The 25,541-nt window shown below is 46.4% G+C and overlaps 2 protein-coding genes and 1 long non-coding RNA gene across 3 annotated transcripts; 2 read left to right on the forward strand and 1 right to left on the reverse strand.

Annotated features, from left to right (window-relative positions):
* The first annotated feature begins 9,200 nt into the window (after positions 1–9,200).
* Positions 9,201–11,636, forward strand: LOC117855241 (uncharacterized). Its single transcript, XR_004640473.2, has 2 exons — positions 9,201–9,979; positions 11,393–11,636. It is a non-coding gene; the product is annotated as an uncharacterized lncRNA (long non-coding RNA).
* A 646-nt stretch (positions 11,637–12,282) lies between these two features.
* Positions 12,283–15,244, forward strand: LOC117854834 (probable magnesium transporter NIPA7). The gene is made up of 9 exons (XM_034737086.2): positions 12,283–12,706; positions 12,938–12,994; positions 13,086–13,176; positions 13,257–13,417; positions 13,509–13,636; positions 13,750–13,887; positions 14,183–14,275; positions 14,370–14,487; positions 14,570–15,244. Exons 1-9 carry the CDS (start codon positions 12,550–12,552, stop codon positions 14,698–14,700), a joined length of 1,074 nt encoding a protein of 357 aa, XP_034592977.1. The 5' UTR covers positions 12,283–12,549; the 3' UTR covers positions 14,701–15,244.
* Positions 15,245–17,800: 2,556 nt separating this feature from the next.
* LOC117854833 (uncharacterized) lies at positions 17,801–24,476 on the reverse strand. Its single transcript, XM_034737085.2, has 9 exons — positions 24,211–24,476; positions 23,100–23,212; positions 22,714–22,921; positions 22,087–22,642; positions 21,764–22,015; positions 21,428–21,619; positions 21,272–21,346; positions 18,809–21,178; positions 17,801–18,263 (listed from the first exon to the last, which is right to left on the reverse strand). Exons 1-9 carry the CDS (start codon positions 24,351–24,353, stop codon positions 17,988–17,990), a joined length of 4,185 nt encoding a protein of 1,394 aa, XP_034592976.1. The 5' UTR covers positions 24,354–24,476; the 3' UTR covers positions 17,801–17,987.
* Positions 24,477–25,541: the final 1,065 nt, after the last annotated feature.

The raw sequence follows: 25,541 nt of genomic DNA on the forward strand, positions 1-25,541 counted from the left end.
CTAGGGACCCAAACAGAGCACTCATCCTCATCTAAATCACTCATGCCCCTCCTAAGCCTAGAGTACAAGAATACAATGCATACAACAATAAGAGCAGCAGCTTGAGAAGCCATCCTGGCACGGTACTCATGCAAGTCCATCTACATTGTTTCATGAAAAGGAATTAATTTTAGAACTTATAGTACAGTAATGGAACTCAAGACTTTCTACGGTGTGGCAAAGGACAATAGGATGGGCAAAACACGGGTCATAGCCACGGCTACTTAAAAAATTAGCTTCCCAGTGGCTCCTCCTCAACATCATTGACACAAAAAGGAACCCCTTATCCAAATAAAGAGACACCAGAGGGATCATAACCAATGCTGCTAGTGAAACTAGCCATCCAGAGGCTCCTCCACAACATCATGGAGCATAGAAACTCCAAATCCAGTTGAAAAGGTGAATCAGGGATCATAGCCACGACTGCTACTCAAGATAGCCTTCCAGAGGCTCCTCCTCAACAACATTGAACAGATCAAACTAAAATAAGGCAAAAAATATTATTGCCACGGCTGCTACTGTAAGGTAGCCTCCTAGAGGCTCAGTGCACATAACAGAACTTGCAATAGGGACACATTCATGCCAACAACTCTACATCCATGCATTATCTACACAGGATATGTTAATAGATGAAATAAACTGCGATAGATCGAACAACAGGTGCAACAAACCCTAAATAAGTTAATGTATGCACTGCAAATAACAAGAAACATGACAGTTCTACAAGTGCACATGCATATCCGGCAAGGATCCCAAACTAAGCGCGAAACGAAACCCTATCATCAGTTCACCTTTCCCAAAACCCAACCCATGACGCATGTACATTTCGAACTAATGAACCGGAACAAATCTAAGAACAGTACGAACAGATCATAAATAAGTTGAAGTAATAAGACACATGACAGATCTACAAGTACACGTGCATATCCGGCAAGGATTCCAAACTAAGCGCGAAAGAAAACCCTATCATTAGTTCACCTTCCCCAGAACCCAACCCGTGACGCATGTACATTTGCAACTAATGAACCGGAATAGATCCAAGAACAGTACAAACAGATCAAGAAGAAGTTTAAGTAACAAAAAAAGTAAGATAGATCTACAAGTACCATGCATATCCAGCGAGGATACCCAACTAATCGTGCAAGAAAACCCTAGTACGCAAACAACCCCTTCCCTGGAACTCAATAGATCGAAGAACAGTACCAAAGATCTGTCGTAGGAGCCCAAATCCCATCGTCAAAAGCTCAAAAACGACAACTTGAGGACATGAGGGGAGCAGATCGGGGACATACCTCCGCGAAGATGAAGACGGCCGTTGTGGGGAAGAGGAGGAAGACGCGTGTGTCGGCAAAGGACCCGAGCAACGACTCGAATAGCAAGTAGACGAGGCAGATCCGCTCAGTGAAGCGGAAGAAGTAGGTCACGACCGAGACGAAGAGGTTGGTGAACTAGCCGGGGACGATGAGGAAGTAGATCTACTCGGTGACGAAGATGAAGCACGGATCCAGGGTTGGTTGGTGACGGATATGCCGATGTCGCTGGTGAAGAAGACCCCGCGTTCACCGAGGAAGAAGACCCCACGGCCGTCGGTGAAGGCGACCACGGATGCCTTCGGAACAGCCACCTCGCCACCAGCCGTGCCGTCACCTTCGCCTAACTCACCGGGTTCAGAGGAGAGGAGGAGTTGAATGGGAATGAGAGAGAGGAGAGCGGAGGAGTCGTGAGTGGAGGCGGCACGTCTGGGGGAGGAGAGGGCAGGCGGCCGGGAAACCTCTGCTATATACCGGCGCGAGGTAACCCTAGACGGCCCAAAAACTGGCGCCAAGGCCCGCGAGGTCTCCCACCTTTCCCTCCGCGTACGCGAGAGGCGCTCGCTCGGGCCTGCACCGCGTGAAACGATCGAAATTAGCATTCCACACGGTGCAGCCTAGCAGGCTGCTTTTGCACCGCACAGGCTTGGCTTGTGACCCTATCCAGCCTACCGAACAAGGCCGTTTGCACCCCGCGGGTCTGGCTGAAGGCCGGTTCGGCCTACCAAACACACCCTTAGTCGTTGGGGCAACGCCGCAACGTGTTGTGGTCCGTGAACACTGAACACCAGTCACTGTCGAATCTGAAGCTCTAATCCAACACTGGTAGAGAACTGACTTTCGATGTACCCCCTTTTAATCCTGGTTTAATGTAGGCCCGAGAGAAAAGGGGGTGCGCGGAGCTTTACTCCCGGTTGGTATTTGCAACCGGAACTAAAGGCGTCCGTTTGTCCCAGGTCAAAAATCAGCCACTCGTGGGGGACTCTTTAGTCTCGGGCCTTGTTTAGTTGGCCAAATTGGGAGGTGCCAAATTACTGTGCTGGCACTGTAGCACACTGTAGCGTTTCGTTTGTATTTGTGAATTATTGTCCAAATATTGACTAATTAGGCTCAAAAGATTCGTCTCGCAAAGTGCAACAAAACTGTGCAATTAGTTTTTGATTTCATCTATATTTAGTACTCCATGCATGTACCGCAAGTTTGATGTGATGGGGAATCTTCTTTTTGCATAGTGCCAAAGTTGGGAGTTGGGGTGAAGTAAACAAGGGCTCTGGTGAAAAATCAGCTACCCGTGAGAGACCTTTTAGTCCCGGGTGGTAAGACCAACCAGGACTAAAGGTCACCATTTTAATCCCGGTTGTTGTTACCACCCGGGACTAAAGCTCACGACACTAACCGGGATAGAATGGGGTTTTTTATCCCGGTTGGAAACACTAACCGGAATAAAATGGTCCCCCACGAGTGGCTAAAAAAGAATTAAAGCCCTCGGACCCTTTTTATCCCGATTTGTAATACCAACCGAGATAAAAGGGAGTTTTTAATCCTGATTGGTGTTTCAAATCGGGTAAGAGAGTCCCCCACGGGTGACTAAAAAAGAACTAAATCTCTCGAAACTTTTTATCTCGGTTTGTAATACCAACCGGGATAAAAGTCCCTTTTATCTTGGTTGGTATCTGTGATAAAAGAGTCCCCTAAGATTTAGTACAAAAGGATTGCATCCCCTGTATAATCAGATGTGGTGTGTAGGTGAGATAGCAAGGAGAGGCTTGAGGTCGTGGGTTGGAATCCCACGAACTGCGCACGTGCATATTTCGCGTAAAAATCGCGTGACTTACGATTTGGACGGGGTTCTGGGAACCCTGGGGATTTAATTTTTAATTTTTTCCCTACCAACCGGAAGTAATATTGGGCCTGTTCGCTTCAGCTTATAAGCCGGCTGAAAAGCTGAAACGGCTGATTTGTTGTGAGAGGAAAACACTGTTTGGTGGCTGATAAGCCGACTGAATAAGCTGAAGCGAACAGGCGCATTGAGTTTTCTACCGGTGCAAGCAGGGAATCCTACTCGCGTCCTCGAGAGAACATGGAGTTGAAGTTCTCGGCTTGCTTCTGGCACGCCGCACGCACCCATCACCGCCCAACCGGTCAATCCTGAGCGGTCGGCGCAGGTCGTCGTGGCTGGAATCCTCGGCGCGTCGCGTGATTCCTCCCGGCATTCGCCGTCTGCCTGCCTCCACCAGCCTTCGCCCTTAAGATTAGCCGGGCGCAGCAGGCTCGCTAGAGTCCAACAACGCGAGTCCCCGTCACGGAATCAGAGCCTCGGCGGCGTCTTGCGGAGCCCTCTCACCACCGAGTCGCCCGCCGCCACTCGGGTCGGGTGACGGGTGGTGGTGGTCAGCCCGCGCGGCGCCTCATCCGTGCCGTGCCCGTGCCGCAGGATTCCGTTCGTTTTGTCCACTCCACACGCGGAGGTGCGCGGGGCCGTGGAAGCCGTGGCGGGCAGCGGGCCGCCTCCCTCGTCCAGGAACCGGGGCCGACGCAGCGATCCTCTCGGCTGGGTTCTCGTGCTCAAGCTGCGCTCTCGTCCGCACACCCGGACTGACGTGACGTCGGCTTGCCATGGCTTGAAAGGTGAGAATCACCGGGACAGAGAGATGCGCGCCGAAAGCTGCGTGCTGGTGCGTACGCGATTACCCCGAGAACCTTTCCCGGGGCCGCACGCACCGCACCGCAGCTCCGCGTTGTCGACGGAGAAACGCAAGGACGTGGCGTCGCCGAAAACCATTGGTCGGGCTTTACGTGACGAATGGTCACGTACGCTCCGCTGTTGCGTGCCAACACCACACGCCCGTGGTCCGAGCAGACGCGTGCATGCTCTTCTTTGGCTGTGAGGCGACGAAACGTTGTGTTGCCCGGGAAGCCAAGGTCACGTACGTTACGTTCCGGGAAGGGGTGTCTGCTTGGCTTTGCGCGTTCGCTTTGTTCGCCCGGCCGGCCGGCGCCACAGCAGGACGGGCCAGTCAAACCAGCATTTAGGTCCTGTTTGGCATGATTCCAACTCTAGGTGGAGCTGCTCCACTCCAGAACTCCAGGTGGAGCCAGCTCTGGGTGGAGTTGGAGCTGTCTGGTGAGGGTGTTTGGCTGGAAGGGTGTCCCTAGCTCCAGAAAAGAGGAGTTTGAGGGTAGATTGCCTTTCTTGCCCCTGGTTCGACTTGAACTACTTATCACAAATATAAAATGAAACTACATGCATTGAAGTCCAAAATAATAATAAATTACATGTTCCAAAAATTTAAAATTTTGAAATAAATTCATAGTTCCAAAATAAGGTCATTACAATAATCATTGCACTAATTCCATGCTACGGCAATTGATGTAGCCATACTATCACGAAAGGTGTCCATAGTCACAAAGCTTGATTCCGAAGTTGATCCATCAGAGGCATGTTGAGACACAGCATACTTGTTGTATCTTTCCGGAATAGTAGGCATGTAGGTAGGATCTCTATCAAAATTAGTAAAGTCCACATCAACGCTAGCATGTTCACGTATGAAATTGTGTAGAACCATAGTAGCAGCAACAATCTTCTTTTGTGTGACCATTGAATAACCGGGCATCTTGTAAAGGATTTGCCATTTCATTTTTAATACTCCAAACGACCGCTCAATAACATTACGAACAGATAAGTGTATACGGTTGAACTTCTCTTTTGGAGTATTTGATTCCATACCTCGATGCCACTCGGGTAAGTGGTACCTTTCACCCTTGTATGGAGCCAGATACCCCGGACGATTAGGATAGCCCGCATCTACAACATAGTACTTGCCTACACATATGTAAAATAAAATAAGTTTATGCATACAAATATGAAAAGGAACATAAGGAAAAATATTTACCTTGAGGAGGATGTGGGAATACATTTACATCTGCTTCCAATGCATGGTACAATACACTAGTGTCATGCAAAGAACCCGGTTGACCCGCAGCCACATAGGTGAAGCGCATATCAAAATCACAAACGGCAAGCACATTTTGAGTTGCAATTCCAGTCTTACCAATATATCTTACTTGTTCTTCAGGTGATAAATACACACGAATATGGGTTCCATCAAGTGCACCAATGCAATCCTTAAAGTGTGGGTATGCTCTCTTGTCATTCCTAATCCTCTTGTGCACATTGCGAAAATTAGGATCTGTTGGTCTCAAGAAATCTTGTACCATGGCAACCACACAATTTAGAACTTCATGAAATTTTCTACTAATGGTTTCACCTGAGTGTTTGAACTTATTCTGTCCTCTTCTATTTGACTCACACCCACCACATGTGAATAGGAAAATGGCCCTTCTTTTTGAACTTGCCACAACCCGGAATGTCCTGAAATAAGCACATAATATTATTATAAGTATTATCAACACGTTTGACATATGCAAAAAAATATAGCAAAATTTTTTAACCAACTTATAGCTCTAGCTTTTTTCCACCATTCATCATCCATAGCAATAGTCTTCTTTATAGGATCCCAACCAGTCCCTGTTTGCCTTAGCATTAGTTTCTTCCATGCTTTGAAATCTTCCTTCAACTTGTCCCATTTGTTCTTGATCTGACCCTTGGTAGCCACAATTCCAGTCCTTTCCTTGAACCCCTTCTCAACCTCAGCATAACCAAGTGCATTCAAGTGTGTGTTTGGCCGATTTCCTTTTTCAACTTGTTCGGCAAACAACACACACAACACTCGAGTGTTCTCCGAATTCCAATCAATTTCTGGCATCTATCGAACTCACAAATTTCATATTAGAAGGCCTCGAGTATATCAATTTTATACACACACAGCACTAGAGTATATCAATTTCATACACACACAGCACTCGAGTATATCATTGAACCAACTTGGACTGATTGCAGCTATCAATTATTACTGAAAAAAAAAGTTTTTGCCATACCTTGTGGCCGGCGGAACTCCTCGAGATGCCAGGGACGGCGGGGGATCTCCTCCTGATGTGTTTTTGATATGTGCTCTCTGTAATAATTGACAATGATTAGAAACATATCATAAATTTTGTTGCAAATTTTCTCCAAGTTCTTATTAGTCATAACCATGTCCAGGGTATTGTCTATATCCATGAACTTATTATTTGGTTACAATTACTCTTCAAATGGTTGTTATTTAACCATCCAAATTTGGTACATCTCAATCCACAGCTACGAGAAGCATATATCCATGCTTTGCATGCCTTATAATAGCCGACAGTTTGCATATATCCAAGAAGTGATCCTATTTGTACTTGTCACTGCAATGTTTGTCCTATTGACAGTAGTATATTAGTTTTAAATGGAAAACTGTACGAAACTAACAGTTTTTTTACCTCTGGCTAAACACCTCTATCAATCAAGTTTGAGAATTGTGCAAAAGCACAATAACAGTAGTATTATTTGCTTGTGGAATTTTTGAACTCATGGTTCTAATATCTAACAGTACTACCCTAAAAGCACAATAATAGTTCTACATATTACAATGGGCTGCTTCTGCGAGGAAAGCGAATTCATGGTGCAGCTAATTAAAATTTGTATGTCATTAAATTTTAGAAATTATTGCCTGCCTTTATCTCAATCATGGTTTATAAATTATAATTAAAGGATTTGCTTGAATGGATGGGAATACTATCTCAACTGTGCAGAACAAGGCATAGACTCATGCATTGCAGGGACACGTATTAGGATTGCTTTGTATTATTTGCCTTTGAGCTAAGCTAGAACTGTTCATTTTGTGTACTTCAACGAGAACTATATCATAAAAAGGAATACATCACATCACCTAAATTCATCTATTTCACATCTATGCAATATAGCATTATGAAACAAATGCATGACATATCAAATCTCCACTCGCTGATACAAAAAGTTTAAGAGATTTGTTGCATACCTTCCTGTCTGAGCTTTTTTTAGAATAATCCACGCGTGGTGAGGTATAGCATCCATGAATAATCCGGCGCAGGGGCGCTGCGGCCGACGCAGGGGCGCTGCGGCCGGCGCAGGGGCTTCGGTGCCGGGGCGAGCCGGCCGGCGTCAGGCTTCGGCGGCGGGGCGAGACGGCCGGCTCGGGCTTCAGCAGCGGCGGCGATTCGGCGGTGTCGGGGCTTCGGCGGCGGGGAATTGCGACCGACGGCGTCCTTCGGCGGCGGGGTGCGACGCCCGACGGCGGGGAACTGCGGCCGGCAGCGCCCTTCGGCGGCGGGGCGCGTCCAGATGCGGCGGGAGGCGGAGGTAGGCGGCCGGGCGGGGCTAGGGCGGCTGGCGGCGGGGCTCGGCCGGCCTGCGGCGGGGGCGGACGGCGAGGCTCCGGCCGCCGGCAGGAGCTACGGCGGTGGCGCAGGTCGGCGCAACCCTAGCGTGAAGAAGGCCGGTCGAGTACTCACGCGAGAGTGAAGAAGGAACAGAGGCGCGAGGCAAGAAAGAATGAAACGTTATCTTTGTGTAATCAGTGGCAGTGGTGGGTAATTACCCACCAACTCCACGAGGAGGTTCAAAAGAGGATGTTTTGGAGTAGCAAAAGGGGTGCTCCAAAACTCCAGCCCCAACTGCACTACAGCTCCATGGAGTTGGCAGCTCCATGGAGTTTTGGAGTTGACATGTTTGGCTGGTTTTTTTGCTGGAGTTGCTGGAGTTACAGGGTGGAGCCGTGCCAAACACCCCCTTAGTAGTTGGATCGATCCATGGCAAAATCATTTACCTTGGCCTACATTAAGGGTCCCTTTGGGAGGGCTCCCTGAGCGGTTTCAGGTGAATCCCTTCCAAACGGTAACGTGTAAAAGAGGTTTACCCCCGGAGCCTCGAAAATTCCGTTGAGAGGAGCTAGGGATGCAACGTGAGTCGAAAAAACTAGCTTCCCGCGGCTCCTCATCCGCAGGTCCGGGGTTCCAAGGTTGCCCCTGAGAGGACGCGAGCGAGGAGGAAGTTGAGGTCGACGATGGCGGCGGTGAGGCACGATGGCGGAGGGCGACGACGGTGGCTAGCCGGGGGCGAGGCGCGGGGTCGGAGGTCAGCGGTGCGGCGAGGGGGCCGTCTGGGGGTGAGGTGTGGGCGAGGCGCGGAGGTTGCCGGCGCTGTGGGAGTCGGGGTCGCCGACGATGGAGGCGCGGGGAGGTGGGGGAGTCGGGGGCACCAGCGATGGAGGGGAGGTGTCCGGCGGGCAGAGGGTAGGTGGCCGACGGGTGGAGGAAGATGACGGCGTGAGCGGGGGCGAGGCGGGGGAAGGGGAATGGAGAAGAGAGGAGAGCTGGAGAGAATGGATAAGGGAAGAGGGAGAGTGAGAAATAAAAAGAGAGAAAAAATGGGAAGAAAAAAAGAAAAGAAAAGGATAAGGGTATTATGGTCATTTTACGTTTTTAATCCATTTTAAACAATTAGAAGAAGCTGTTTTACCAAATGTTTTTTCAACTGGATCAGCCAGAGCAAAAAAATCACTCCACTAAAGAAACCACCACCGAAACAGTTTCAGCTATAACCATAGTCCTGAGAAACGAACCCTAACGTGCCTCTTGTGGTACGGGCAAGCACTCGACGGCTCGAGTAGCATACTACCATGTGCCATGCCAAGACGGCCGTCAAAAGCAATTGGCAATGGCCGGCGTCGCAAAACGAAAGCGCCGACGGGGGACACGGAGCTGCGCGCGCCTTCCCAGTTCAGTCCACTCCACGACTCCACCGTCCCTTCCCGCAACCCCAACTGAAGTTGTCTCTGGCCGTCCGGACGGCCCCCATGTCTCGAGGCCGCGGGGCCCTCGACGCCCAGCACGAAGTGGCCAAATGCCGTGACGTGAGACGAGAGACCAACGACCACGGTGATGAGCGGAGCCGGCACAAGTGCTCGCCAAGCCCAATGCGTGCGTCCGCTCCCGCCCACCCGCTCGGCCGGCGGCAACAGCCCCCTGAGGTGAGGGGTTAACACGAACACGAGCGACTCCCTGACTGACAGCAACGACGCCGACGAGCATGCTGGCGCGGATGTGGGCCGACGGCCCGGGGCTCTGTTCGCTTCAGCTTATCAGCCGGCTTATCAGCCACCAAACAATATTTTTCTCTCACAACAAATTAGCCGTTTCAGCTTTTCAACCGGCTTATAAGTCCAGCGAACAGACCATACTGATGGGTTTTACAGCCTAGTGGTCCACTGGTCCTAGTCATAAACTTGTTATCTTACCTGTCACGTGGGTACCATCACTGCTCTGATCAACTTCGGTGCTGACCTTAAATTTGAAAATACTACTACATCCAGGGGTAAAAAACACAAGCAGAAGTTTAAATGCACAGGATGCTACTGTACGTAGCACTACAGTATAGCAAGTAGTCTGTATGACACCTTAGGGCCCGTTCGGTTATCCAGGAATGAGGCCCGGAACGGCCCGTTCCACCTGTATTATTTCCAGCCAGATTGGAAACCAGCCCGCGATGAAAAGCCCGTTCGGTTTGGACTGGCCCGGGAACGAAACAGGCCAGGAACGGCCATTTCCTCGCCTCCATGGCCCGGAAGACATTCCGACCTCATCCTGGCGAGGCGACGACGCGGCGGCGCGGCACATCCTCGACGGCGACCGGCTCCCGTCCAGCCTCCACCCTCTCCGTCGCCTTCTCCCCAGTAAGTTCTCGTTCGGTTTCTCCCGCCGCCCGCCGTCCCTTCTTGCTCTTCTTGTTCAATACGAACTGGTTCTCCGTCCGGAAGAAGAGCCTCCGGTTCTCTTGTTCTTGAGGTTGCATAGCCTAGGGTGTAGTGGATTCGATTGTTCTTGGGGTGTATTGGATCTCCATTCCCCATCGCCTAGGGTTCTTGAGTTTCTTGGATCTGCGTTGATTGGCTCAGCTACAGATGTATGCGCGTGTGTAACCATGCATGCTGTCCTGAAGTACTGATGCATGTTTTAGAACTGTTACATCTTATGTGTGCCTTCCTGGTAATCAATTATTTGCATTAATTAGGCTGCAGTGCAGTGATTCGCCCGGTTCCAACACTTGCCGGATCAAGAAATGCAGAGACTGATTGATTGGCTCATTCAGCTTGCTTGTGTTTTTTTGTTCAGACCAATATAGTATATGGATAGAGACCATGCATAAAGTAGTTCTGTAGTTCTAAATTTGATGTGCAAATAGATCAGTAAAGTTGCCCTTGATCTATAGTATGTGGATGGGAATAAAAGGCATTGTTGTTGTTGTATAAGAGTTTCATTTCTCAGGTTTGGTTGGTGGCATCTGCTTAAGATTTTACTGGGACAATCAAAGTATTATACACTATACAGGCATACAGCGCACATTGCCTGGGGCTGATGCTCTGGCTTTGCTTCTGCAGCTGTTTGCTTCAGAAATCAGAGCAGCTTTCTGAAGGAGGCATCCGAAGGAGCAAAAAAAACTGCTGCCCTTGATCTAGTTGTAAACTGCATTTGTTACTGCAAGTCATCCGAGAAGTGCTTATATATCATTCATCTATTATGAGTGCACTCCAGAATCATGAGGTTCATTTCATATGCACCACCGTTTTGTTTGCCTATGCACTGGTAGCATTATGAGTAACAACCATGAGTAAAAACCTTGAAACCTTGAGAGGTAAGAGATAATTTTAATCTGAGTGACTGAGAAAGAGCAGTTTTGACCAAATGAAACGCCACTAGTAAGGAAAACGACGTTCAAAATCTGTCTATAGAAAGCAGCAATAAACAATTGTTTTAAGGAATGTCTAATGTTCAAAAGTTTCATGACCACGCCGACTTCCTCAAGGAACTCCAGTGAAGACTGGACGCCCAGGTGCCATGCTGGATGTATTAGTGCTTGTCCATGATGTAATAAACGGCTGTTGGTGGTTCAGTTTGTTCTTGCCCGGATGAACCAAAAATAAAATTGCTGCAGAGCTGTGCTTTTGCTAGTGATCTTTGGGATTGGCTGTGTGGTTACGCTTGTTAGTAGTGTGCAATTGCTACCTGTAGCAATCTGTGCTTTTGATTGTCAATTACTAGACATGTATGAAGGATGCTGATCCATCTTGGTTTGTTCTGATGTGCAGTCGAAGAAGACTTGTCTGCTGCATTGCGGTGTAGGCTTCTCAGGATGATCACCCTGATGTGCTTCAATGTAGATGCAGGAGATGTTTACCTTCTTAGGTTCTAATTTAATTTTTAGCTCATCAAGACTCTGGTCATGTTCTAAGGCAGGGTTTTATGTAATGTGAGGATAATCATATGTTGCTTTGTGACTGAGGTTTATGCAGTCAATGAGATTTCTGGCACTAAAGATATCCATGCTGCCTATACGACTGTGTGTAGTGGCTGCCGCGTGCTGTGATTCTCTGAACCTGTAAAGCACAGGCCCTGGCCTTCCTGCAGGGACACTTCGAAAATCAGAAATCTAATCCCTTGGTTACCCTGAAGTTTTGAACTGAAGTGACAGGATCCAATTCTTTACTGCCTTCGCTGCCGAACGAGGTCTTAGGGGTGTTTGAATGTTTAGTCCGGACTAAAATTCATGTCACATCGAATATTCGGAGGCTAATTAGGAGGACTAAACATGAGCTAATTGTAAAACTAATTACATAGATGGAGGCTAATTCACAAGATGAATCTATTAAGCCTAATTTATCCATCATTAGCACAGGTTTACTGTTGCATCACATTGTCAAATCATGTACTAATTAGGTTTAATAGATTCGTCTCGTAAATTAGTCTCCATCTGTGCAATTAGTTTTATAATTAATCTATATTTAATACTCCTAATTAGTATCTAAATATTAATTTTAGGAGATACTAAAGAAACAAACACCCCTTATTCATTTACGAACGTAAAGAAACAAACACCCCCTTATTCATTTTCGCAATGACACCGAAGTCCCAAACTTCAAGCCGAACACGGCACTTGGTGGCAGAGACTGGCAGTGCACAACATCCATCTATTCCAAGCAACGCAAGGGCAAGGCAAACTCCCAAACAAAAGAAAACGAAAGGAAGTGGGAATTTAACCCCATCTCGATCGTTCAATTCAACCCATCATCATCATCCTCTGTCCAGTAAATTCCACCATCTCGTGCCACACTTGTCCCGTCCCCTCTTTCCTCCGTTCAATTCGACCCCATCTCGCGCATCGCCGGTCAAAAACCCCCCAAAATTCCGAACCTGAGCCCGGGGGCTCGCTTCAAATGCGCCGGCAGCGCGCCGCCGCACGCCACCGATGAGCCCCATCGCGTCCGGCGCCGCGGGCGGTGACCTCTTCGCCGCCAACCTCACGGGCTCGCTCCTCGCCGTCGCCTCCTCGGCGTTCATCGGCGTCAGCTTCATCGTCAAGAAGAAGGGCCTCCGACGCGCCGGCGCCGCCGGCATCCGAGCAGGTACCTGCCCCTCCCCCGTCCTCACTCCCCGAAGACGCTGTCTTGCTCTGCTCGCAGTTTTTCTTTCTCTCGAATACTCCGCTCGTCGTGCTCTAGGTCGTTCTCGTTCCTGGATGCTAATTCAAACCCTATATGCCGAGAAATGTGACAAAGGCCGCTCCTTTGTGCCCGATAGAGGTCGATTTCATATAACAGACGACGTGACCTTCCTTGAATTATCCAAAATTTCAGGTGTCGGAGGGTATGGCTACCTCTTGGAGCCACTCTGGTGGGTCGGGATGGTAACCAGTAAGCATCACAAACGGTTCCCTTGGCCTCATTTGTTCTTAATCATGACAAACTTGTGTTCAAGTGTTTCATCAAAACTGGAAATTTGCAGTGCTTGTTGGGGAGATCGCCAATTTCATCGCTTACATGTTTGCACCTGCAGTCCTCGTCACGCCATTGGGCGCACTCAGTATTATTGTCAGGTATAGTGGTGAATGCTTCAGCTGGTTTGTTCTGAGTGTGTCTCTGTATGTTTCTGATGACTTTTCTTTGTTGTGTGCAGTGCTGTTCTAGCCCATTTCACACTGAATGAGAAGTTGCATCGGGTGGGTGTGCTGGGCTGTGGTCTCTGCATTGTTGGGTCGACTATGATCATCCTACATGCTCCCCAGGAGAGGACCCCTAGTTCCGTGGAGCAGATTTGGCACCTGGCCACACAGCCTTGTAAGTTTCCATGCCTTTTTGCCATAGCTTAGCTAGTTGCCACCGCACTGGACTTATATTTTGATAATGTCCTGTGATTTTGTTATTGCAGCCTTCCTTTGCTATGCTGCCATAGCAGTGGGAGTTTCTCTGTTCCTCATGCTGTACTGTGCTCCGCGGTATGGACAAACAAACATAATTGTTTATGTTGGAATTTGCTCGGTGATTGGATCCTTGACGGTAAGTGCTGTACATGATTCTTTTTTCTTGTGGTATCTGTGTTGTTTTGTTTGTAATGTGAAATTTGGTTGTGTTTATAATATGAACTTTGTTTGCTGTTGTGGTATTATTAGGTAATGAGCATAAAGGCTGTGGGCATTGCCATTAAGCTTACAATTGAAGGCATAAACCAGGCTGGCTATTTCCAGACATGGGTGTTTGCAGTGGTTTCAGCAACATGTATAGTTATTCAATTAGTTTATCTGAATAAGGTATGCCGTTGCCTGATCAGTTACATCAAAAGTGAGCTTGTTACTCTTCAATTTTTCACAAAATGGTGCACCCATAACATATCTAAACTGTTGTCATAAATTTCCTAAAAAAAGTTGTCTAAGAGGTCCCAAATTCACATCCACATTGACCAATTTATTGCAGTGTCACTTGGGTGTTTGAAGTACCTAATATCAGTTCGTGCATTGCAGTATTTAATTGCAATGTTACTTCTTAATTGTAATTAATATACTTACCGTGTGTTACGCTGCTACTGCCTGTTGTGTTAAATTTCAGGCACTGGATACTTTCAATACAGCAGTTGTCTCTCCCATCTACTATGCCATGTTCACAACCCTCACCATTTTAGCAAGTGCTATAATGTTCAAGGTGGGGCATTTTTGGGTGACTTCAGTAAACACATAACATTGGTGGTGCTATGCTATTTTGTTAGTAAACCTTTTTTTTTTTGGTGACTACACAGGATTGGTCTGGGCAGAGAGCAAGCAACATAGCCTCAGAGATTTGTGGATTTCTTACAGTTCTTGCTGGGACTGTTGTGCTTCATTCGACTAGAGAACCTGATCAAACTTCATCAGCAGGTAGATCTTTGTTCAGTTTAGTAGAACTGATATTGATTTCTTTCTCCAAATTATTCTCAGCTTTTCTGTTTATCTACTGCAGACCTGTATGCACCACTCCCGCCAAAAATATATTGGCACATCCAAGGGAATGGCGATATTGGGAAACAAAGAGAGGATGACTCCCTTACATGTGAATTCATCACTGTTGTGCGGCAAGACTACTTTGTGTAGGGATCATCCAGTATGCCTGCCTGGTTTTTCATATGTTTTTTTTTCCTGAGTCCCTCCACTGTAGTATGTAGACAGAATCCGTTACAAGACCCATTCTAGTCAAAACACCAGCTTGGAGCAATTGTGAAATTTTGTAGAAATTGTGTTGGATTGCATCCAGCGCGTTGCGTCCAAGCTAGTGGCCAAAACATTTGCTTTCTAAACAACCTAGCCTTAGTTTGAAGATGTGTAGCAAGTGTTTTACTGCCCCCATCTGAGTGTAAATTATGTAAGGTGTTGGCTTCCTTTTGCTATCCTCGTTCTTTTAAAGTAGAATCCTTTTCGGCTCCTGAATGTAAGTTGATGTATTTGAGGTTTGTATTTGTGCAGTGCTTTGTGATTGTAAACCCCCCAGCTCAGTGAGGTTTTGAAACCAAGCAGAGCTGCTTGCTTTGATTTTGTGTATGTTTGTATAAAGTCTATAACGTATGCTTGAGTGCTTTGAGCCCTTGACCATAGGTCCAGCACAATCCTGAATATTCAAGAGGTTTCGAGTGCACGCTCATCTGTGATTCTGTGTTCGATGTATCATGCATGTTCCTCTTATGCACGTCATTGCTGTCAAACTTTTTGGTCTTGTCGGCCTCTTCTGATTTGTGCCTGTACACTACCTTCCGGGTAAAGAACATCTCACCGCTATACGCAAGTGTATAACACAACTACAATCTACATGCTATGCTGTCTGTCAAGACAAATTCCTAGACTGACTGACAGCCACAGCAGCTCAATGCCAGCAGGATCTGATTTCCCAAGTTCCTGGTCGTTCTTGGCGAAGTAGGGGACAAATTCTGGCATTGGCACTTTAACTTTATAATACAAAAATATATGATGCACTGGCACTTCACAAAATATGTCCTTATTTTGTGTTTTAAAGTTCGGAACACAATTACAGAAACGTTAACTGCTGTTAGATATTTAGCTTTACAACAAGAGTGCAGTGAACACCTAATAAAATCGAGAAAATTTCCTATGTAACACTCGAAGATAGACCAATTACCAATTTGACATTCGAAATTTTAATCTTCCGAGACTCGCTTCAAATTTCAGGTGTTTTATGACACTACCGTGAGATTCGCCAACTGACACAGTTACGTTTGATAGGAAAAGACCAAAATACCCCTACGTGCATTACCACACGGCAGCCATCAGCGGCGCGGGTGCCCGGTTGGAGCTCAACGGCTGCCCGCTCTCGCCGGCCGCGCCCGCAGATGGGACGCTTCGACTCGTACGCGAGCGCCGGCCGGTCGCCGCTGCTGATGATGCGTACGCAGGTGGCTTTCGGCTTCTTTTGCGCCGGGAGCCATGCGCACAAAGCCGTATCCTTCTCCCTGAAGACCCGAAGTATTCCCCTCTCCGCCTCTCACTAGCGAACAAGCAACTGAGCTGCACCTGCTTCCTGTCCTCTCCACCGAACAACATCCAGCAACCAGCTCCAAACCACAGCACCACCTGCATATCTCTCTCGATCTCCTTCATGCGGACCAGCTAGCTCCACCAATACAGCGCCTCCTGCAATTCCTTCTCTGTTCTTTTCTCTACCGCAAAAGGAAGCAAGCAGCAACATCGGCACCACCTCCCAGCTCCCAGTCTCCACGATTCATGCAATCATGCCACACACAAATCTCCAAGGCTGTGCTTGGCATTGAATTGGTTTCAATACCAAATCAGTCATGGTATTGCATTGGTTCACAATTCGAATTGTATTGTTGGATGACTATGCATTACCTTTTGGAATCCTTGGAAGCATTTCAATTCGATTCCTGTTTGGATGTGCAAAAGCGTGAAATCGAAATTTATCGGTGAGTCAAGGAGCTCCTGCCGCCGCCCAAATCTCCTGCCCAACCAAGCTAGCCGCGCCGCCTGTCCTTTGCCGGTGAGTCAAGGAGCTCCTGCCACCGCCCATGGGGAGGACGAGAGGTGGGAGACGGAGGGGCCCAGGCGGCGCGACTCCCCAGGGAGGGAGGCAGGGGAAGGCAGCGCGGGAGGCCAGCGGAGGCAGGCAGGGAGGGGCGGCGCGGCTCCCCCGGCGGAGGAAGGCAGGGCGGGGCGGCGTGGGAGGCGAGCGGAGGTAGGCAGGGAGGGGCGCGTGCGGCTCACCGGTGGAGGGAGGCAAGGGAGGGGCGGCGTGGGAGTCCAGCGGAGGGAGGCAGGGGAGGGTGGCGTGGCTCGCCGCCGGAGGGAGGCAGGGGACGGCGGCGTGGCTCGCCGGCGGAGGAAGCCCGGGAGGCGGCGGGGCTCGCCGGCGGAGGGAGGCAGGGCGCGGCTCGCCGAAGTGGAAGGGGCTGCGAGGGAGGGAGAGAGAGACGCGACGGGGGGACCGGGGGAGATTCCAGCCAATACAGAGGGTGCTATCCTCGGTATCGAGGATGACGGGGTGGCAGTGGAAGGAATGCCTGGTACTGAGGTTCAACTCCAATTCCGAATTCCATATCACCCAAACAGTCGGACATATCAATATCAATTTCGAATTCCAAATCTATCGAGGTTCAACTCCAATTCCGAATTCCATATCACCCAATCAGTCGGAGATATCAACATCAATTTCGAATTCCAAATCTCAATATCTACATTCAAACGCAGTGCAAGAGATAGCGGCATATGCTCTCATCCCTCCCCAATCCAAGCAGCCCCGGGTCCAATTTCCCCTTGCGCCGATTTCCAATCCAAGCAGACAGGGAGCTGCAGGCAGGCGGAGCCGGCTCATGGTGGCCGTGACATGACATCCTAGCTTGATTTGGTGGGGATCTCGACGAGCCGGGGACGGGATTGACGGCGGTCGGCGGTGGCGGGTGTCACTAACTCATCCAGGGGAAATAAGATGTGCTTTGGAGTCGGAAGCAGGCCCGACTGCCCGTGCCCATGTCCCGGCCGTGGATGTTGAGGTGCAGGTCGGGTGGGAAAGAGGAGGGTCGGGAGAAAGAGAGAAAATGCCGAGGGGATTGATCAGCGGATGGATAAGGTCCAAGGGTGCTTTGATCTTTTCTTGTCAAATTTACCGGTGTCACTTCACAGCAGTATCATAAAAGACACGGAACTTGGAACCGGTGTCAAATAAGGAAGATTAAAAAATTCGGAATTGATCTATTTCCTATTTCCCAGCGTCACACAGGGAATTTTCTCAATAAAAACAGCGTGATCACGATTCACAGCTATACAATAAGATTGATGCCGACTCACAAGTCACAACTACAAAATAAGATAGATGACGACGAGAAAACATAGGCAGCAACTATTTGTGAAGTAAGTCTTTAAGAGACCCAAAGCTTGTGCAACGCATGCAGTTGGCCCAGAGAGGAAGATTTGAGCGACAGACGGTACATCTCTTTCAGCTTAGCAGCTTCTCTGTTGCTAGTGCTGGACTGGGCAACACAAGGCAGCGATGCCGCCAGCATCCTCTTCAGCAGGCTCTGCAGCTGGCTCCAGAACTTCGGCTTTATGTCCAGATCCACATCGTTGGAGTAGTCTTCATTTGCTTCGACCACGTGCCGGCCTTCCAACAAGTGACCCAGCGCGGTTTCAAGCATCTGTAAGGAAGAGGCCCAAATTATGGGGAAAAAAATCAAAACGAGCATTTGCTTCTGGGTTACACTATAAGATGTACTGAACAAAGGTGCAAATAAAACGTGAACTCATTGCAAGAGACCTCAGCTGATTTCTACCTAGTACCTACAGGTAATTACGATGAACTGTGATGAACCTGTGTAATAGATTCTAGCCAGATTTGTATGCCGTAAAAAAGGGCTTTTTCAGAGTTTGCCCTCCATGAAATGGTTACTCCTTGGAAGAAATAAAATGTTGTTACTAACAAAATTTCCTACCACACAACCATAATGGCATCATATCAAACATAAAGCATAACAGGTATGATCCTTCTATGCATACAGCACTGCTCTGCACAATAAACATACCATGAACTAGCACACTGAACAAGGCCTTTGAATAGGTAAAGCCCTTTTCAAAATGCCACAGAACAGTGACTGAAATTAATTCTAGAACGCTACCAAACCTAATTCTAGCACACTGAAAAGCTGGAGATGGAACTGGTAGCAAGACCTGGTGGAAAACATACCGAAGTTGAGTGGAAAGAATTTGATATGTTAATAGTAAGAGCAGACTGCGCCATAAGGATGTTAAGAAACATAGTAGGATGTGTCTTCGGACCATAAAATTCTAAAGCCTTCAGCCAGTTCTTCTCCGCTCGGGAACCATACCACTTACTTTTCTGACGATATTTATCCTCATTTTTTTGTTTAACCTCCTTGTCAACTAAATCCAGAGATCTTAAGCACAGATCCCTCTGATAACAAGCGAGCTGAAAATGACCAAAAGCAGCTTCCTGTTTGCGATGTTCACCAAGGGATTCATAAGTAGACAAAGCCTCCCGAAAAGCATCACCCGCTGAAATCTCTAGAACTGCTATGTTAGATGAGTCATCAATGAGTCCACCTTCATAACTGTCGGTTAAGAAGCTCTCCCTTGCCAAAAGCATTCCAAGTCTCAGGTAGGTATGTGCATACTGTGTATAAACCTCATGGAACAGTACTTTATCGACTTCAGTATTGACATACTTCAGTTGCCTCTTAGCTGCTGAATAGTAGTTTATTGCTTGAAAATATTCTGACTTGGCTGACTTAAAGGATTGCATATATGTGCCTTCAGGAAGATCATACTTCTGAAATTCATCAATCCTGGACACACATTCCTCTGCTAAAGCTCTCCTACCATGACCTAAGTTACAGTTGATCAATATAACATTTGTGTGATCATGGACATCTTGAAATGCTCTAATAGCATCTGCAAAAGCAATCTCAGCACTACCCAGATTTCTACTTTCAAGTCTACAACGGCCCAGTTCATTAAATGCCCAGCCTCTTTTCTTAAGAACAATGGAAGTTTCTGCTGAATGCACAGGATATGCGAACAATGCTCCCTTGGCTGCACCGTAACAGTGAATAGCAGAAGACAAGTTGTACTCAATATCTCCTGGTTTGGGACCACCTAGGAACTTGAAGATACCACCATCCCTCACAGTGGGAACACTTGTGTGAGATTTTTCAGGAACACCATCGACATTTCCAGACTGATTTTCCCTGGCATGATTGTAACGATCCACATCATCATTTGATACTGAGTTGTTTTCAATACAAGTATCTTTCACACAATGCTGCTTCTTTTCAGAACCTTGCATTGCTTCCCGTGTAGTGGGTTTCTCCCCGTTTTCTTTATATTGTGATTGGTGGTTCCTACCAAGTGTTTTTTTATTTTTCTTTCGACCATAGATGGTGGAGGCTTCAGGACTACTGCTGCTTGCACTGCTGCCACTACTTGCCCTGTCACTTTGGCAGCTACAGTTTATCAAAGAGCATGTGCCACAATTCTGCTTATCCTTTCCCAGTTTTCTCTTAAGACGTTTGACCTCCAATGCTACTTCATTTGACATTCTAACTTCATCATGAGACTTTTGTTTGTGTACCACCTTTGCTTGATGACCATTCAATCTGTGATATTCTGCATAGACATCACCAACAAGCATCCATGCCTTTGCCCAAAATAAATAATTTGGTGACAACCGTTGGGAAGAAACTTCATAGCTGAAGCATTTGGTGCTTTTGCAATAGCCTGCCTCATCCAGTACAAGTTTGGTTTTTAGACAAGCATCTTCCCGACCCAATGAACTGTTGGACATGGATGAGATGAACTCATCACCATCAAGATGTCCAGGCATAGACCCATAAACCAAACAAGCTAATTCAACAACTTTAAGGGTGCGCTGAAGCTGACCATCATTCTTGTATGCCTCTCCAAGTGCCAAATAAGATTCCCCAAGCAAGAGGACAAGTTTCCACAACTTATGATCCATTTTCGATTTTGGCAGCCACTCCCTGATGTCACAGACTTCAATACAATCAACATCACCGCATCGGCAAGAAGAGAAGTCAACTGGCCTCTCCCAAATGGTATCTGCGCTATCGTTGCAACCATCCTGAGTGTTCTGCAGTTGTCGATTCCATCTAAGGGATTTGATAGCTTGAGATATATGGTGTATGGCAGCGAACTTAGAGGAGATTGCATCAGCAATTGTATTTGATATACCGGTCTGACACATTACCAAGCTATCCACAGAAAGATCTTTTGTAACTGAAGATGAAGAACCATCATCAACATGGCTTGGTTCCACTGAACTATCTGTTGTACCAGAAGACGCCAACGGTGAGCATCCCAACATATTGTCTAACGCTGCTGGCTCATTCTTGCCATTCTCTGGCAGAACATTTTGTTTTGATGGTAAATTCTCGAGTCTCAACTCTGGAGAATCATCATCCAGATCAGTAAGGGTAACTTCAGATTCAATCATAAATGATTCAGATGTCAATTCCAACTCCTCATAGCATTTCAGGATGAGCCTTGCAAATTGTTCATGAGCACATGCCCGGACAACCTAGAAGATAAAAATTTAAAACAAATATTGGCATAAATCTACTATTACACTAATACAGTAAAAAGTTACAGAATGTCATAAAGAATAGAATACCAGGTGATCCTGCTCAGTGAGAAAATCCAAACATTTTCTGAAGAATTGTGCACATTTTGCTTTGTTACTAGGCACCTGAAAAGCATATATAAAGAATCGTCCAAACATTTTGCTTTATTAATAGCCAACAACAAGTAAGCAAGCAAAGTACAGTACCTTTGACAAGGACATCCTGTGAGCAACACGGTAAAGGAGTTTACCCAGAGAGAACAATGAATCCTTTCTCCCCTTTTTTATAAAGGATGACATAGGACCACATGGAGATCTATGATCACCAGCTGTATGTTTTTCAGGTAAGATAGACAGATCATATAACTGTATGACATCTTCTTCAGCACCTTTGTACAGCTGAAAAACCAAAGGTTCAGTATAATGAATGACAACAGGCAAGAACACCATTGCTAAAAGATGAGATATTCAGGCAATACAATCAAGGGACTTCAATATAACATTTTCACAGAGCTAGGAATAATGGGGGGAAAAATGACATACCCAATATGCACCAGGGTCTTGCTTACAGTTATCCCGAAGGAACCTCAGGACAGCGAGGCCATTTTGCTGGACAACCTGTGGATGAAATGCAGGCGTGCCATCATCTGAGACACCCTTCAGTAGAAATATATCATCATTCTTTAAAAGCTCATAACCTTGAACAACACCATTCTCATGATAACATATGGCCAATTCTGGAACACTTGCCATTACATTGTCAAGCCAAGCTTCAAGCCAGTTCAGTGGAGTAACCTATAAAAAAATTGTCAATAGGGGTAAAAAGGTAAAGTGTGTAGCCATATTCAACAGTAATGAAAACATACCTGTCTAGAAACATCCCATAGGTGCAAGCTGACTGCAACATATTTCTCATTGCTAAATATAAGCAAGTCACTACCCAAAAGCATATGGAAATTGTCGAATTCCCAAAAGCAAACCTTCCGAAATCCATTGTTTCCCACTTTCTTGCTCTTCTCAGACTCTTGCACCTCACAGCTGTTTTTTTCACCAACACGAGTGGTTTTTTTGATAGGATCAGATCCTTTGGCTTTTTGCTTATTTTTCCTTGCTCCTAAGTACAGACTTTCATGCGTACATTGCGGAGCTTTTCTACTTTTACTATTATTCTGATCTAGATACGGTGATGTGCTAAAACTAGATGATGGTGGAGAATCAAAAGAACCCTCCCTGCAGTCAAAGGGTCCACGTAAGACTGCGGATGCAGTTTGCTTCTCCTGTGAAGGCTGATGACTTGGAGGGCAGTCACAAGCTTCTGCTCGCACAGAGTGCATCGCGAAATTCAGAAAAATTGATGGATCAGATCCTTTAGGCTGGTTATTTTGTCTTCTGAATATCTTTTCACCTTCATCAACATCAGGCCTACAACACGATTAAGCATTGCATTTGTATTAACTATATTTAGCATGATTCTAGTGCAACCAACTACTTACCCTGTGTTCAGGATTAGTGTTTTTCCTATACGGTTCACAGCAATGGATACTTGTGCCTTGGAGTATGGTATTTTGAAAATCTGCTTCAGAATATCAGCTGGGGCAATCACATCTATTTGACCATCATATTCTGCTAAACCTGACACAGCTAGTGCTTCGCACTTCCTCGATAAGTTCTGGTTGACAAGTCCACCGTCATACCGTAATCCTGAAGAGTATTGACGGGGTTATAAAGGTTGTTATAAGAAATGAACTGTTACACACAAATCTATATAATGTATCAGTACTGGACAGCTCGAATATGATGTTGACCACAGGCCAGTATTTGGGGTTTTTTCTCCCTTTTGTTGATCAGACTATAATTATTAAGGGTCAAGAGTGATCACCTTCAGTATTCTTTGCGTCATTGGGAAAAACCTTCTCTGGGATGTTTGGAATCATAGGGAGAGTATTGAGATCAGTCTCCAGTGGCAGCATTTGATACCTTGGAGCTCCAGTCCTGCATGTTTTGTTACAACCAGAATTAAATAGTAATTCTCTGAATGAGAGGCATTTGAAGGCATCATGAAGTTCCATTGGACACGAACAGAATCATAAGAACTAGGTGCTATGTTATGTATTTGCATGGTGCTGTTGATCAAACCCAAACAGACACACATGAGTCGTGTCAGTGAGGTCCAATTGGCTGGTGAAGTACAAGTGCATGCAGATGTCAGGTCTTGTATTTTCTTTTCAATAACCACCAAAGTAAATCAACAAGATTAATTAATTGATTAATTCAGTCTATAGCCAAACATAAAAATTAAAGTGTTCACTTCTTGACCGAATATCATGGTAATCTCTCAAAAAAAAAACTTCTATTACTTATATATGGCAACATTACCAAGCACAGCTGTATCTGTTGTTACCACATTGTATAACTTGGCTACCTTGTATATTCTGCTGCAAGAACAGTCAAATTAACTAATCACCCAATCAGCCGAACTAAGCTAGTCATCTACTCGACTTTTGCATTGCTCAAACCGGCAATTGTGTCTAGGCTATAAAATGCCAATTTTTTTTAACTAGCAAAGTAGGTTGCATCCATCCATCAGACCAATCGTGGCTAAACAGGTGATTGCTATTCATTTCACCATAAGCATTCAATCACCATTTCCTATCATAACAACTTACGAACATAATATGCAATTGGCAACTTATCCTCAGCAGTCAATGGAAGCCTATCTCAAGGGTTCTCTCTACCAAAATCAGAAACACAAATATTTCTAATTGCACAGCATAGAGCGCGCTCAATCCCACGCGTCCTATCTCAAATTCCCAGCCTCAACCCTAAACAAAAACCCTAAAAATACATCGAAACGCTTTAAACCCTAAGCATCCGCCGCTCGTGATTCAAAACAGGCCACTGGAGTCGATCGGGCCCACATCTAAATGCCTTAACCGCGCGCATGCTATAAGCATGCGCGCGGAGGCGAGAGTGGGGAGAGAGGGGCTTACGGGGACGGGGACGGCAGGAGGGCTGGGAGGGAGGCGGAGGAGTCGGTAGGCACGGGAAGGGAGCCCACGCGGAGGTAGCGCGCCGGCGGCGGCGCGGCGACCTCGAGCCGGCCCACGCACTGCAGTTCTCCCGGCGCGTCCATCCCTGACCGCCGTCTTCCGCGTCGCCCCCGGCGGTTTATGGGCGCTCTAGCACTTCGATCGCCGCAGCTCTCGAGCTGTTTGCTCAGGGTGGTTTGCTTGGCGGTTTGATGGGTTCGAGAACGCTCTCAGAGGCACTGGTACTCCACCAGTAGGATTAAGCCGTGTATAATAAATGTTCCTTATTTTCTGAAAAAATATTATATGTTTGCAAGTCCTTCCAAAGATATTCCTCACACCAAACTTAAACATTTTTCTGAGAAATATAAAATGCCCGCCCAAAGATATGTTTGGAAAACTGATTATGTGGAAAAATATTTTTTTCTTATGGCCAATATAAAATATAGCGAAATCACCTTGTTAACCTATTTAGACAATTCAAATCTAAGGATGTCCCTGCCAAAAAAAAAAAAAGAGGCTAAGGATGCCATCCAGGAAATATATGATTTCTTAACAATTAAATTTAAAAATCACTAAAATGTTGCTACCAAGCAAATAAACACTCAATCAAACAAAGTTTAGCAGGAAACACATTTGATCGTTCTCAATCGGATGAGATATAACGATCAAATTGATAACTCATAAAAATGTTGCAACGTAAGGAGATTGGATGTTCTAATATAAGGTCTGATTTGGATCCATTATCATCAATAGTTAGCTACTCCTTCCATCTTAAATTATAGGTTATTTTGGTTTTATTAGATCATAGACTTTGTTATGCACTTAGATATACCCTATGTTTAGATGCATGATAATATCTATGCATCTAGAAAAATCAAAACGACCTATAATTTGGGACGGAGGAATTAGCTAATAGATGTGACTAAATATTAGGTAACTATATTAGCTGAATATATTTAATACTAGAGGCGAATCTAGCTGTGGGTCCAAGGGGCTCAAGACCCCTACCACCCCACAAATAAATGGAGCTCCCCTTCCATTTTCTAGGAGAAACATAAGAAGAAGGGGAAAGAAGGGTAGAGAGAGGAAGAACGGAAATGAGTTCCACTAGGGTCCATGATCGCCACTCTATAACGTTCTATCTTTCTTTCACTATTTAGGAGGGTATGGTTAAGTGAGAGGACAACTAATGGGATAAAAATTAGCTACTCCCTCCGTTTTAAATTTTAGTTCGTTTTGATTTTGCAATTTAGAACGGAGGAAGTAGCTGATATATTAGCTGGATTCGT

Source organism: Setaria viridis, chromosome 5 (genome assembly GCF_005286985.2).
Source record: "Setaria viridis chromosome 5, Setaria_viridis_v4.0, whole genome shotgun sequence".
Lineage (NCBI taxonomy): Eukaryota > Viridiplantae > Streptophyta > Magnoliopsida > Poales > Poaceae > Setaria > Setaria viridis.